Here is a 14,737-nt window from a genome sequence, read left to right as displayed (position 1 = left end):
TACATCATCATCATCATCATCAACAACATTGTTTTTGGTTAAACGGTTGAGTCATTAGTCGTTCAAAAGTCACCATCACATTATTTCAAATTACAATTAGTGTTTATCATATCTTACAGTACATGCAATCATGGTGTTTATACTATTGCCATAGTAAATTTAATTTATGAATTAAAACTGCATTATTTCGTTATTAGCTGTCAAAATAAATAATTGTATGGCTATAAACAGTTGGAGAGTGTTAGATGAGACGTCTGCACAGCTAGGTTGAATAATGGCTCATATCTCTGTTAATCCCTTTACCTCACTCACAACTGGAGCCCCTAATGGCGGATTGGACGGCTCTTAAAGGTCAATTGAAAAGTCAGGAGCTCATTTATGCGGCCTGTCCATGACTCTCACAAGTGGCAGGTGAAAGGTCAGCTGCTCTTCTCAATCCAGCTCTCCATCAGTCAAGTGTTACTGTGATGATAGAGGCGTGAGGAGCGAGAGGCGTGGAGGGGAGGGGAGCGTAGCCTATCGACCAGCAGAAGCAGCCAGTACACCAGATTAATGAAGAGTGTGGCCAGAGCTGATCCTATCTCTAAGGAGCCCTGATGTCACTGCCTTCCTGGAAATCAAAGCTTGGAGCCCCGGCACTATTCTATACTAACGCAGACAGTGAGCAGGCCCAGACAATATGTGACTGGTTACAGGATCGGTGGCGTTTGAGGCTAGTTTCTACTTCACAGCAGGGACGTTTTAATATATTTGTAGATTGTTTTGCACAAATGAACATGTGAACTTTCATGTGCCTTAATCACAAACTTGTACGGGATCCGTAAATATGAATAAAAATGTTTAACTATGAGCCTAGTTTAGCCAAATAGAAAGCCCTGAGCTATATAGGGAGAAAGACAGGATCCTTCCTTGCTAGCCACGATTGGTTGAGATAATGGAGGGTCGCCCATGCTGACAGTTGCTGCCCATGCGTTTACATGTGAATTCTTAAAGTGATGGGTGGGGCTAAGGCTTAATAAGAGAGTGTGAACAGGCGTAAACAAAAGTAAACCCCCACAGTGAAATCTGGTCACAGAAAGTATTCAGAAAGTATTCATACCCCTTTACTTATTCCATATTTAGTTGTCGTTTTTTTCTTTCTCACCCATCTGTCTCACCCACAATACCCCATAATGACAAAGTAAAAAAGTTGTGATTTTTTGGGAAAATGTTTTGAAAATGAAATACAGAAATATCTAATTTACGTAAGTATTCACACCCCTGAGTCAATACATGTTAGAATCACCTTTGGCGGTGATTACAGCTGCGAGTCTTTCTGGGTAAGTCTCGAAGAGCTTTGCACACCTGGATTGTATGATATTTGCACATGAAAAAAAATATTCAAGCTAAAGTTGGTTGTTGATCATTACTGGACAGCCATTTTCAAGGCTTACCATAGATTTTCAACCCGATTTAAGTCAACTGCAACTACGCCACTCATAAACATTCAACGCTGTCTTGGTAAGCAACTCCAGTGTATATTTGGCCTTGTGTTTTAGGTTATTGTCCTGCTGAAAGGTGAATTTGTCTCCCAGTGTCTGTTGGAAAGCAGAGTGAAAGGATTTTGCCTGAGCTTAGCTCTATTCAGCTTCTTTTTATCCCCAAAAACAACCTAGTCCTTGCCGATGACAAGCATACCCATAACATGACTCAGCCACCACCATGCTTGAAAATATGAAGAGGGGTACTCAGTGTTATGCTGTGTTGGAATTTCCCCAAACATGTGTTAGTATTGTCGAGTAACTACAATGTTGTTGATCCATCTTCAGTTTTCGCCTATCACAGCCACTACCTAGTTAAATAAAGGTTAAATAAAAATAAAATAAAAACATAATTCCACTGAGTATTGTGTGTAAGTTCTGGGTTATTATGTGTAAGTTCTGGGTTATTATGTGTAGGCCAGTGACACAAAATCTCAATTTCATCCATTTTAACACAACAAAATATTGAAATACTTTATGTGAATACTTTCTGAAGGCACTGTATGTATGCGCACACACACACACAGACACAAAGCTGATGAATCAAAACAATGTAGACATACTGTCGTCAGTGCAGACCCACCCACACATCCTTATAGGAAGCGTCTGCCAGGGTGTGTAGGCTGCAGCAGTGCCCCTCTCCAGTGTGCCCAAAGGGTCTCTCTGTCCTTGTTTTAATCAACCCTGGCCCCCTGGCTGCCAACACACAGGTGTTGCTTCCTCATCCCAACAATGAGCGCTCAAACGGAAGTAATGAATCCAATTACTTGGTCTTCTCCACGAGAGCAGCCAGGTGTGGGCCTGCATAGCCCCTAATTCACTACAGCATATATCAAACAGAACATTCATTCAGCTACTCCAAAAAGGCAAACGTCCTTCTTGCATAACATATATTTAAGGTTAGAGAATCCCATGGAGTTGACAGATAAGTATGAGCATGCACTCAGTAGCCTGCTCTACTCTACATTGTTGTAATACCTCTGCCTGGGGCGGCAGGGTAGCCTAGTGGTTAGAGCGTTGGACTAGTAAACGGAAGGTTGCAAGTTCAAATCCCCGAGCTGACAAGGTACAAATCTGTCGTTCTGCCCCTGAACAGGCAGTTAACCTGCTGTTCCTAGGCCGTCATTGAAAATAAGAATTTGTTCTTAACTGACTTGCCTAGTAAAATAAAGGTAAAATAAAAATATATAAAAATAGGCCTACAGTCAGAAAGAGAAACAACCATCTTCCACAGTTTCTTGGAAGGTAACCTGGATTTCCCAAAATGATAAGTTCATTATTGTGAAAATTGCAGCTGCAGCCCCGTGCTCAAAAGAAACAGCAGCAGACTCACTCACCGCAGCTTCCCGATGAAACTCTCCCCCCCTCGAGACAGATCAGTGGGATCGATGGAGATGAGGTAATTAGATGTTTTGCTCTTCTTTCTCTTCCTTCCAGCTAACAGGAACACCTATGGCAATAACAAATCCAATTAGCAAAGCAACTTCATCAGAAACAACACCATCATCAATAAGCCCTGGGATTTGAGGCTGCAACATCTAAATTAGCCTCATCTAACCAGCTCCACTAAACAATCAAAGCATGTACTCCTTTCACAGCCTTTCACGGTTGATTGGTCATGCTAATTCATAGTGTCATGATGGTATTTGACACCAGTTTTTGTTCATAGGCAGAGGGTCAAGTGGTGTCAGGATGGATGGTGGCCCTAAAGCAGTGCTGTTCAATTCTGGTCCTGGAGGGCAGAAACACTTCTGATTTTTGTTTCAACCTGGTAGTTAATTGCACTAACCTGGTGTCCTAGGTCTAAATCAGTCCCTTATTAGAAGGAGAGGATGAAAAGCAGTCGTTTTTTGGCCATCCAGGACTGACATTGAACAGCCCTGCCCTAAAGGGTCACACTTTGCGTTCTGTCAGTGTGGTAAGTATTTATCCTTCTGCTCCACACTCACCTTCTTCCCATCCTCCCTCTCCAGGTGGAGGTAGTAGGTAGGGTACATGCCTCGGTCCATGCCCTTCTTGTCTCTGGTGATCCTGCACTTCACCGTGATCCCCTGAGGGGCTGGTCTCAGGGTGAACTCTTCCAGGTCATCCACGTCGATGGCCGGCTCACTGACGGGAGGGGTGGATGCTGAGGCTGCCTCCTGAGGGACAGAGATAGACAGCCCATCAGCCCACACCATGTTCAAAACATCAGATTACCGGACCTTCGGCTGTTCTGCATACCTTCCATTATAAAATGATAATGGTTATTATAAAACATCCATTGGGGACTGAAACTACATTAGCACATTGTGTTTAAAACCATGAGGCTGTGTAGATGCCATCTGGGTTTCAACAGGGGGTTAAATCCACATGGAAGGACCAGGCAGCGAGGAGACATGATTAACAACCAAACTTATAGTAAGAGACAGACTGTCTCAGCAGGTAGGTGACATGGTCAGGTGCTCAGCTTCTAATGTCACTCCTGATGTCAGGTGCCTCTCTAAAGCCCACAGTACACTAAAGAGTCACTTCCCCTCAACCTCCTCGAACCACAGGAGACTACACAGCCCACCGCCTCCTCTGACTAGCTCTACCTCTAAGTCAGACAGCAGGGGAGGAAAGAAACAGCAGAGAAAAACAGCCTGTTCTCACACCACATTTACTGCAGGTTTAAAATATTCATACAAATAATAACCAGCAGTTATTTCAGCATATGACAGATGATGACAAGTCAGAAATACCAGAGCTAACCTAAGACTTAGTAGCCTGTCATTTTGTGGACTGTCATTTGTCTTTTCAGGGGGGTATTTTAAATAGGATTTCAAAACTGCCAGGGGGCCAGGGTATGTCAACTGCATGATAGAAAGCCATGCCAACCGGAATATTATATTCAGCTACCAAAGAGTTCAGCAAGGACATGATTTAGAGAGGCAGTTTGATATACAAAAATTCCCCTTTCTCCTCTCAGATGGATTCATGAGACTGCTTAGGTTCTGAGATCAGGGGGAAAAACTCCCATTTCCATTAGGTACAACTATTCACATCAGAAGCTGTCTGGGCTGCTTCCATGCATCAACAAACTACAGTTCAAATGACAATAATACAGATACAAAAGAGGAATAGGTTGAGCATTATGTAGCCCAAAACACAAAACTGCTCTGTCGTCATTCCCCAAATGGACTAATGGCTGAGCCCCGCTGAGCAGATGAACAAACCAAATAGAGGGTGCATTAGTGCACACTGTGTGTAAAGTAAAAGCTCCATCCAAGAGTCAGGAATCAATAGATGACCACAGAGCATCAGATGATGTACCTTGCAGGACTTCTTGCTGGTGGCAGAGCCTGGCCGTGTGTTACTGTTGAGCTGAGAGGAACTGGAACTGACTTCATCTTCGTCATCCTCCTCTTCGTCAAAGTTCATACTACTAGAAATACCTTCAAACAGAAAATACATCATGTAATGGCATTGTCGTGCTCCTAGTAATGCTGTTTGAATAACAACAGAACTGTAAATGCATGCTGCACCGTACACCAAGCACTGTACACAAAGATACAACACACAGGAACATAGACACATAAGCCTGTTCTGAAACATCAGTTCATGGAGAGGTTTGGATACACTACTGTCTAAAGGCATGGTAGTGTTCTGGGTAGAGTCTGAACTGTATGAGGTTCTCTCTCCAACAGGGAAAGAACCATGAAAAGCTGCCAATAGACACCTGTAGCATGCTCACTAAAAGCATCACAACAGGTCAAAGCATACCTGCTGCTTCCTGAATTGGTTGGTTGCCCATGAGACTTTTAAGATAAATGTATCTAACTGTCACTGTGTACAGTATGTTTTCAGCTATCAAAAGCAGGTGGAAACTGGAAACCTATTTACCAAGAGGAACAAAACAAGTGGAGTACTGTTGATGTTTTTAGTAAGGTGTTATTCATGGTGTAATAAGCATGATGTTACTGTTTAGTTGATTTAGATGTTATTGTTCAGTTGGCAAAGATCTCAGGGGAAAGGAGAGCTGTATTTGACAGGTCTTACTGTATAATAAAGGTCCTCACAATCTCATAATCTCAGACCAATCACTGCATGATTGGAGAGGACAAGTGCCAATCACTCTCTGACCTGTGTTTCAGACCAATCGAAGCCACAGAGGGACTGTACATGTACACAGATCAGGCTGGAGGCCAGTGATAGGCCGATATGTATTGATACCTTTCTTAAGCATGGTGACCCTCAGGTCCTGCTTGCCCTGTGGCTGAGCACTGATCACAGCATCTCCCTCACTCCCCTCCTCCACGGCCCAGTGACCCACCGTCATGATCTGGATCTGGCCCTCTTCCTGGAAGGACGCCGGCCCATCGAGTCCTGCCACACCACCACACCCAACCAGCCCCATCAGGGTCAGACCTCCATAGTCGTACAGTAACAGTAGTAACACACATGCATTAGATCATGCACAAACATACTGTTATGTGTCAACACTCACACATAACATGCCTACAAGCATGCAAACATGACATGGAGAATGAATGGAAATCTGTTGGAAAAAACTCATACAGTATAAGTAAATGGAGTCTAGTAGATGACATTTGCCTGGGTAATAGGAGTCATGCAAGTGAAATTCAGATTTGAAAGCCTTTGTGGGTTGATGTGGTATATTTTCGTCCTGACTCTTAAGACTTCCGCTGCTTCTTTGCAATTTAATTAGCCTGCGTAACAGGGAAGAACATGATGTCCCTGCTGCTAGTCAGCTACTGATTCAGCCAATCAAGCACCAGATTACTAGTCCCTTTCACACGAATGGAGTGGTGGGGGCCTCATTTATAAACCTGTACAAAATATACCCCAAAACATGTGTGTGCCAGTCTTCATGCAAAAGTTAACTTGACATGAGAATATGCTCACCTTCCTGCAAACTTTAGACCATGTGTACGCACAGTTTCGAGTGGTTTAAGTATTGCTATTGCAAACAGCCTAGTATTTTGTGCAACTGTGGATTTTTTAATTTTATTTTATTTTCCTAGGCAAGTCAGTTAAGAACAAATTCTTATTTTCAATGACAGCCTAGGAACAGTGGGTTAACTGCCTTGTTCAGGGGCAGAACCTTGGCAGGTCAGGGATTTGATCTTGCAACCTTCCAGATACTAGTCCAACACTCTAACCACTAGGCTATCTGCCGCCCCAGATGGACAAGTTTGTAATATTTCTTCTATTCTTTTTAACGAGCACCTTATGAACTGCATATGCACCAAAAAGCCTGTTGTTTTGACAAGTGGCAAATAATCATTCATATTAATTAGGGGATAAATCAGGTTTGTGTGCACTGTTGAAACTAACACAACTCAAAAACCACATGGAAACTGGAAATAATTTTTACATCACTCGTTAGAAGTCAACCTGCTGATGACAACCAGCTACATTTTGTAGTGATGCATTTTGCTTTGGGGGTGTGGCCAAAACGGAAAGAGAAACGCAACACTTATTTGGCAATCCCTCACATTGATATCACGTTGAAATCAGTAGAATGAGAGGGGGGAGTCGGGTTACACGTCCTGTTCAAACTAACCTTACTAAAAACAAACACACGGAATCTGGGAATAATATGTATATCACTGGTTAGAGGACAACTTGTAGAAGACAGCCAGCTACATTTACAATTGTTGCAAGTGGGTCGCCAATGAGGAAAGAAACAACACTATTTTGTTCATCAGTCATATCGATATGAATTTGAAATCAACAGAGCAGGGGCAAACGTTTGGAGCGTATGCACTGTTTAAACTAACACTATTCAAAGGCCAGACTGAATATGAGAATCATTTGTATATCACTGGTTAAGAAGAGACTTTGCTGTAGACAGTCATCTAAATTCTAGAATGTCGGACGGAAGTTGTGAGGATGCCGAAACGGGGAAGGAAATAAATCAGTTGCTTTGTTATTAACTTCAACAAATCACAACTCGCCATAGGATATCAACAGTTTTTACCTTTATTTAACTGGGCAAGTCAGTTAAGAACAAATTCTTATTTTCATTGATACCTAGGAACAGTGAGTTAACTGCCTGTTCAGGGGCAGAATGACAGATTTGTACCTTGTCAGCTCGGGGATATGAACTTGCAACCTTTCGGTTACTAGTCCAATGCTCTAACCACTAGGCTACCCTGCCGCCCCGGTGACAAGGGTTAGCTCTTATTTGAGTGATGAATCCATGTATTGGTGTGAGGCCAGTGACTTTTATACAGAGCATTTCAAATGTTGCCTGCCATTCGCGTTTTCAAAACGATAGTAGAATTTGAAGTCCCAAGACCCCCGGTCTAATCTGAGGTAAAAAGGATGTGTAATGACCCTCAATTCAATGTAGTTGAAACGTGAGGTTATGTAATGTAGTAACACATAAGGTCTTAATAAAGGAAATTAGCGCAAAAAATCTCAAATCTAATATGGCACAGAAACCGGAACATTTATGTTAAACTGCAATCAAGATTAAAGACAAGTAAACTGAGGAACATTCTCTCCCATGTCTCTCCGGAGCACAATGTCCATCTCTTTGCCTACCCACACCAGTGATAATTCCCTGAGGTTCTCAACCTCTTAAACACACCACCACAATAAGGGAGTGGTTCAATCCTATCAGATTTTGGAACCATTCCTATTGGACTCCTATGGGATTCTATCCTATAGGTTGTTATCTTATACAGGATTCAAATTCAAGAATCTCCCCAATAAACAATCATATTTTAGAACCCGTCCTATCGGATAAAATCCTCTACGATAGGACCGACAGGATGAAATCCTATAGGGTAGGTTCCAAAATGATTTTCTATTGGATTCTAATCGTTTGTATTGGATTTGGGGGATTTTTTTTGAAGAGGGTAGCCTTTTCAGAAATGATGCACAGCGGTTATAAATGAGGCCTCCTGGTCATTACTGCTTCAAAGCCACTGGCATACTGTTTTTCCTCATCCTCTTCTGTCTCATCACCATAGCAGTGCAACAAGCGATTAAATGAGATGAGCCAGATGAAATCACGGCCGGTAAAACGCACATTCTGAAAGAGTGTTTTATTGCTCCCAACTGAATTAGTGACTGTCTTTTTAACACTGTGATTACACAAGAATTACTGCTGCTTTCAGAGGGAGATTGCAGCCCTTTGTTAGTGTGGCGTTAGCGAAGCAGCCAACCCTCATTTCAGAGAGCAGCTGTGTGTGTGTGTGTGTATGTGTGTATGTATGTATGTATGTATGTATGTATGTATGTATGTATGTATGTATGTATGTATGTATGTATGTATGTATGTATGTATGTATGTATGTATGTATGTATGTATGTATGTATGTATGTATATATATATATATATATATATATATATATATATATATATATATATATATATATATGTGTGTGTGCGCGCGCGTGTGACGAGGTAAGCCATCATTCCGTAAGAAGAAAGGGGCCATATCGGTGTTGAACGACGTCGTGACTCTAGTCTGATTAATCACTAGCCCTGAGTGAATCACATTGGAGGAAAAACAATAGCATTGAACAGATGAGTAAGGATTACAAAAGCATCCTGAGATGACAAACATCCCTGTTACCTATACCATCTTTACAAGGTAGTGGGCTTCCCATAAACCAGCCTGGAGGGCTCACTCTGTATGTCAGGGATAGGTATCACTCGATCAGAGTGGAATAAAACATACCCATCACTGGAAATTAACACATTTCACTGTACCTATCTGGTGTATGTGACAATAAAAACATGTATTATTATTTATTATATCAATAATTTGCCTTTACATTACTTCAAGAGCAGTTTCCTGCATTATTGTGCAGCAACAAAGATAGCGCCAACGGATAAGAGCGACATCTTACGAGTTCCAACCTGACTTAGTGACCTTTTCGTATTTATCTTTACTTTGTTTCGTAGAGAAAGTTCATACTATTATCACATATGACCGCCATGCAATTCTGGACAGATAAACAGTTGCTAATCTCAATTTCGACTATCATATCCGACTTCAACTCCGACTCAGCTGTTCCCTTGTTCATACTGGACCCCATTCCTTGGCTGCATGGGCAACCAAAACATTGCAGGCATAGACGTGGCAGACGAGCCGGCATCCTTGTGAGACTGAGACGAATAGAATATCGACCATCACTCCCCTCCGTTCTATTGGCAAATGTCCAGTCACTCGAGAATAATATGGATGAGCTTCATTCGAGAGTCTTCTATCAGAGAGATTTAAAAAGCTGAGATATTATATGCCTTGCAGAGACGTGGCTGGATGACCATGTATGTAGAACTCAGTGGTTTCTCCAGGGAGCGGCGCGATCAGACGAATGTGGCCTCAGGCAAATCCAAGGGGGGAGGGGGGTGTCTCTTCATAAACATCAACTGGTGTGCTGCTTCAAGTGAGAAGGAAATCTATAGCTTTTGCTCACCAGATATAAAAAGCTCATGGTAAGCTGCAGACTCTTATCTATCAAGATAATTCTCATCTGTAATTATCACAGCTGTCTACATCCCTCCACAAACCAACACCACTTTGGCACTCAACGAACTGTATGGTGCCATAAACAAACATGAAACTGCTCACCCAGAGGCAGCGTTTCTGGTGGGCGGAGACTTTAACGCAGGGAGACAACAGTTCTACTTAGGGTTGCAAAATTCTGAAAACTTTCAGTAAATTCACTGTTTTCACAAAACTCTAGTTGGAGGATTGCGGATTTCCTGCTTATTCCCTCCTGATTCTGGATTTCCTGCTTATTCCCTCCTGATTCTGGATTTCCTGCTTATTCCCTCCTGATTCTGGATTTCCTGCTTATTCCCTCCTGATTCTGGATTTCCTGCTTATTCCCTCCTGATTCTGGATTTCCTGCTTATTCCCTCCTGATTCTGGATTTCCTGCTTATTCCCTCCTGATTCTGGATTTCCTGCTTATTCCCTCCTGATTCTGGATTTCCTGCTTATTCACTCCTGATTCTGGATTTCCTGCTTATTCCCTCCGGATTCTGGATTTCCTGCTCATTCCCTCCTGATTCTGGATTTCCTGCTTATTCCCTCCGGATTCTGGATTTCCTGCTCATTCCCTCCTGATTCTGGATTTCCTGCTCATTCCCTCCTGATTCTGGATTTCCTGCTTATTCCCTCCGGATTCTGGATTTCCTGCTTATTCCCTCCTGATTCTGGATTTCCTGCTTATTCCCTCCTGATTCTGGATTTCCTGCTTATTCCCTCCTGATTCTGGATTTCCTGTTTATTCCCTCCTGATTCTGGATTTCCTGCTTATTCCCTCCTGATTCTGGATTTCCTGCTTATTCCCTCCTGATTCTGGATTTCCTGCTTATTCCCTCCTGATTCTGGATTTCCTGCTTATTCCCTCCTGATTCTGGATTTCCTGTTTAATTCCCTCCTGATTCTGGATTTCCTGTTTAATTCCCTCCTGATTCTGGATTTCCTGCTCATTCCCTCCCGATTCTGGATTTCCTGCTTATTCCCTCCTGATTCTGGATTTCCTGTTTATTCCCTCCTGATTCTGGATTTCCTGCTCATTCCCTCCTGATTCTGGATTTCCTGCTTATTCCCTCCTGATTCTGGATTTCCTGCTCATTCCCTCCTAATTCTGGATTTCCTGTTTAATTCCCTCCTGATTCTGGATTTCCTGCTCATTCCCTCCTGATTCTGGATTTCCTGTTTATTCCCTCCTGATTCTGGATTTCCTGCTCATTCCCTCCTAATTCTGGATTTCCTGTTTATTCCCTCCTGATTCTGGATTTCCTGCTTATTCCCTCCTGATTCTGGATTTCCTGCTTATTCCCTCCTGATTCTGGGAAACCTCCAACTGGGATTTTAAGAAAACCAGGGAATTTAATGAAAGTTCACAGAATTTTCCAACCCTAGTTCCACCTCACTTTTATCAACACGTCTTCTGCGACACTAGGCGCGCTAAAACCCTAAACCACTTTTATTCTACCCACAGAAAAGCATACGAGCCACTCCCTTGTCCTCACTTCAGAAAATCTGACGACAACTCTATTCTTCTGATTACTTATTATAAACAAAAGCTCAAACAGGAAGTACCAGCGACATGCTCAATACGAAAGTGGTTTGATGAAGCAGACGCGAGGCTACAAGACTGTTTTGCTACTACAGGCTGGAATATGTTCCGGGTTTCATCTGATAGCATTGAGGAGTTTACCACACCGGTCACAGGCTTCTTCAATAAGTGCATAGATGACGTCGTCCCCACAGTGACTATATTAATGTATCAAAACCAAAAACCATGGATTGCAGGCAATATCCACGCGGGGTTAAAGGTTAGAGCTACCGCTTACAAGGAACGGGACACATGGACGCATACAAGAAAGCCCGGTACAACCTCGGATAAGACATTGAAAATGCAAACGGACAATATAGGAGAAAGGTGGAATCCTATTACACCGACTTCGATGCTTGTCGTATCTGGCAGGGCTTACAGACGATAACGTATTACAAAGGAAACCCAGTGAGATGCAGAACGCCCAAACGAGCTAAATGCCATTTATGCACACTTCGAGGAATACAACACTATGTCTTGCGTGAAAATCCCAGTACCGAGTCAATGTGCAAGAGTATGGGGTAATTGAGGTAGATGTACATATAGGTAGGGATGAAGGGACTAGGCAACAGGATAGATAAACAGTAGCAGCAGCACTGTGATGAGTCAAAAGAGAATGCAAAAAGGGTTCCAAGCTCAATTTCACTTCACACTGCCCTCTCCTACCTGGACAAGAGGGAAAGTAACTATGTGAGAATGCTGATCATAGACTACAGCTCAGCGTTCAACATCACATTCCCCTCCAAGCTGATTGTTTGTACAGATGAACATAGTACCTTCAGGTGTTTGGAAATTGCTCCCAAGGATGAACCATACTTGTAGAGGTCTACAATTGTTTTCTGAGGTCTTGGCTGATTTCTTTTGATTTTCCCATGATGGCAAGCAAAGAGGCACTGAGTTTGAAGGTAGGCCTTGAAATACATCCACAGGTACACCTCCAATTGACTCAAATGATGTCAATTAGTCTATCAGAAGCTTCTAAAGCCATGACATAATTTTCTGGAATTTCCAAGCTGTTTAAAGGCACAGTCAACTTAGTGTATGTAAACGTCTGACTCACTGGAATTGTGATACAGTGAATTATAAGTGAAATAATCTGTCTGTAAACAATTGTTGGAAAAATGACTTGTCATGCACAAAGTAGATGTCCTACCCGACTTGCCAAAACTATAGTATTTTAACAAGAAATTTGTGGAGTGGTTGAAAATCAAGTTTTAATGACTCCAACCTACTCCAATGTAAACTTCTGACTTAAACTGTAGCTCCATTCTTGTGTATATTTATTCCTCGTGCTACTACTTATTTTATTATTATATATTTTTAAAATCTGCATCATTGGTAAACAAGCATTTCAGACAGCCACTGGCAATTTTTTTATTTAACCTTTATTTAACTAGGCAAGTCAGTTAAGAACAAATTCTTATTTACAATGACGGCCTACACCGGTCAAACCCGGACAATGCTGGGCACCGCCCTATGGGACTCCCAATCACGGCCGGTTCTGATACAGCCTGGAATCGAACCAGGGTGTCTATAGTGACGCCCCAAGCACTGAGAAGCAGTGCCTTAGACCGCTGCGCCATTCGGGAGCCCAGAAACACTATACAGTATACTGATTTGATTATTGCAACTCAGAAGTTGAGAGAGACATCAAAGTGAGGGAGCACAATTTCACACTTCCATTTTAATTCATGCTGCTTACGTATGAAGTCTGTATCAAGGCTAAGGAGCATTTCAGCAGCCACTAAGGTGTTTACTTGGCAGGCAGAGAGAACCCGACTTCTCTAACATCATTACTCAGATTAGATTTTGGACAGACTTAGCACATGAGTGCATGCTTCACTTCTTTGTAAGGGCAGCTTGATTAGCTTTAGAATGCCACTATGTGCCACCAGAGACAGAAACATGAACAGAACCGAGGCCAATCCAGCTTGAGGAGGTTTGAAAGGATGAGTGTGTGAATGAGAGAGACGCATACAGCCATGTACCTTATGGAGCATGGGGCATCTTAACATTGACTTTTTAGAGCTCAACTCATGAAGACAATACAGCAATACAATACAGCTATCAAAGGAGATCAATTGGGAGACAAATACGTGGTCTGGTGGCCATGCAACTAATTTCACATGCAATCTGTTTTACTCTACATGATACCAATGTGGTATCTCTTGCTCTGCACAACACTCTCACATGGTGCATTTCATTCTGGCACAAGAAATGAAACTTCCTCCTCATTGAAAACCTGAGGATATCAATTGGAGTGTTTAATTTCCATCACGGTAGAAGACAGAGCTGAGCCAGATGGAGACGTGCTGTACAGTTGGCCAACAGACAGAGAGAGAGGACCATGCATGCTGCTGTAGCCTGTCTGTCTCTCGGTCTGTCTGGAGGCAGCAACTGCAAGCCTGACCTTTGTGCTTCCCCTTCCTCTCCTTCTTGCCGCTGCCTGTCTGCGGGGTGGAGCTGGTCGATGCCTTGCCCTTTTTGGCTGAGCGAGGAGCCTGGTTGTCCGCTACCACCTTCCCCTCCTCATGTTCAGCTTCTTGCACTACGTACGGCACGGCAGGAGCCAGCGGACAGAGGGAGTTAGCATGCAGGTGGGGGGAAATTATGAAGATAAAAATGAAGTAAGAGACTAAACAGAAGGGTACTGTCAGTTAAGGTTAGCCTATAGGGAAAGAGAAAGAACAGGTAAAGACAGAGTTAGCAGAGGACACTTTGCAAGGTTATAGGAAGCAGACACACAACAGAGGCGTTTCTCTTGCCTGGGAGAGAACACTGGTTATCGCCTCATGTCAAACAGGTCATGAATGTTCTAGCTCTGTGAAAATTGCAAATGCACAGCATATGCTCCTCCCAGCAACAACATGTTCCAGGATTAGATGATAACAAATGCATACTGTAGCTACAGTCCCTTGAAATTGGCCCTTTGATTCCAACATGTTTATCTTAATCTTATTAACTGCTTGGTTGCCTTAGTATTTCCCCTACAGCCTCCTGAATATCCAGTGGTATGTGTCTATTCACGTAAAAATTCGGAGCCCAGATCCGTCACCGCGGAGACATTCACAGTCTCATTGTGGGAAGCCATTTCTCTTCTAATTATTCCAAACAGCTTCAAGGGGAATAATAGAGCAAATG

The 14,737-nt window shown here is 42.7% G+C and overlaps 1 protein-coding gene across 4 annotated transcripts in view; it reads right to left on the bottom strand.

Annotated features, from left to right (window-relative positions):
* LOC109895221 (tubby protein-like) overlaps positions 1-14,737 on the bottom strand; it is a 113,403-nt gene that overhangs the window by 8,126 nt on the left and 90,540 nt on the right. For 2 of the 4 annotated variants that reach the window (XM_031831141.1, XM_031831142.1), the window contains exons 4-8: positions 14,007-14,144; positions 5,715-5,867; positions 4,815-4,936; positions 3,470-3,661; positions 2,858-2,970 (exon numbers count right to left, since the gene is read on the bottom strand). In XM_031831141.1, the coding sequence (XP_031687001.1) occupies positions 2,858-2,970; positions 3,470-3,661; positions 4,815-4,936; positions 5,715-5,867; positions 14,007-14,144 (718 nt within the window). The remainder of the gene's footprint in view (positions 1-2,857; positions 2,971-3,469; positions 3,662-4,814; positions 4,937-5,714; positions 5,868-14,006; positions 14,145-14,737) is intronic. The other 2 variants (XM_031831143.1, XM_031831144.1) reach the window with 2 other exon arrangements.

Source organism: Oncorhynchus kisutch, linkage group LG8 (assembly GCF_002021735.2).
Source record: "Oncorhynchus kisutch isolate 150728-3 linkage group LG8, Okis_V2, whole genome shotgun sequence".
Taxonomy (NCBI): domain Eukaryota; kingdom Metazoa; phylum Chordata; class Actinopteri; order Salmoniformes; family Salmonidae; genus Oncorhynchus; species Oncorhynchus kisutch.
This window is presented reverse-complemented; position numbering and strand designations above follow the sequence as displayed.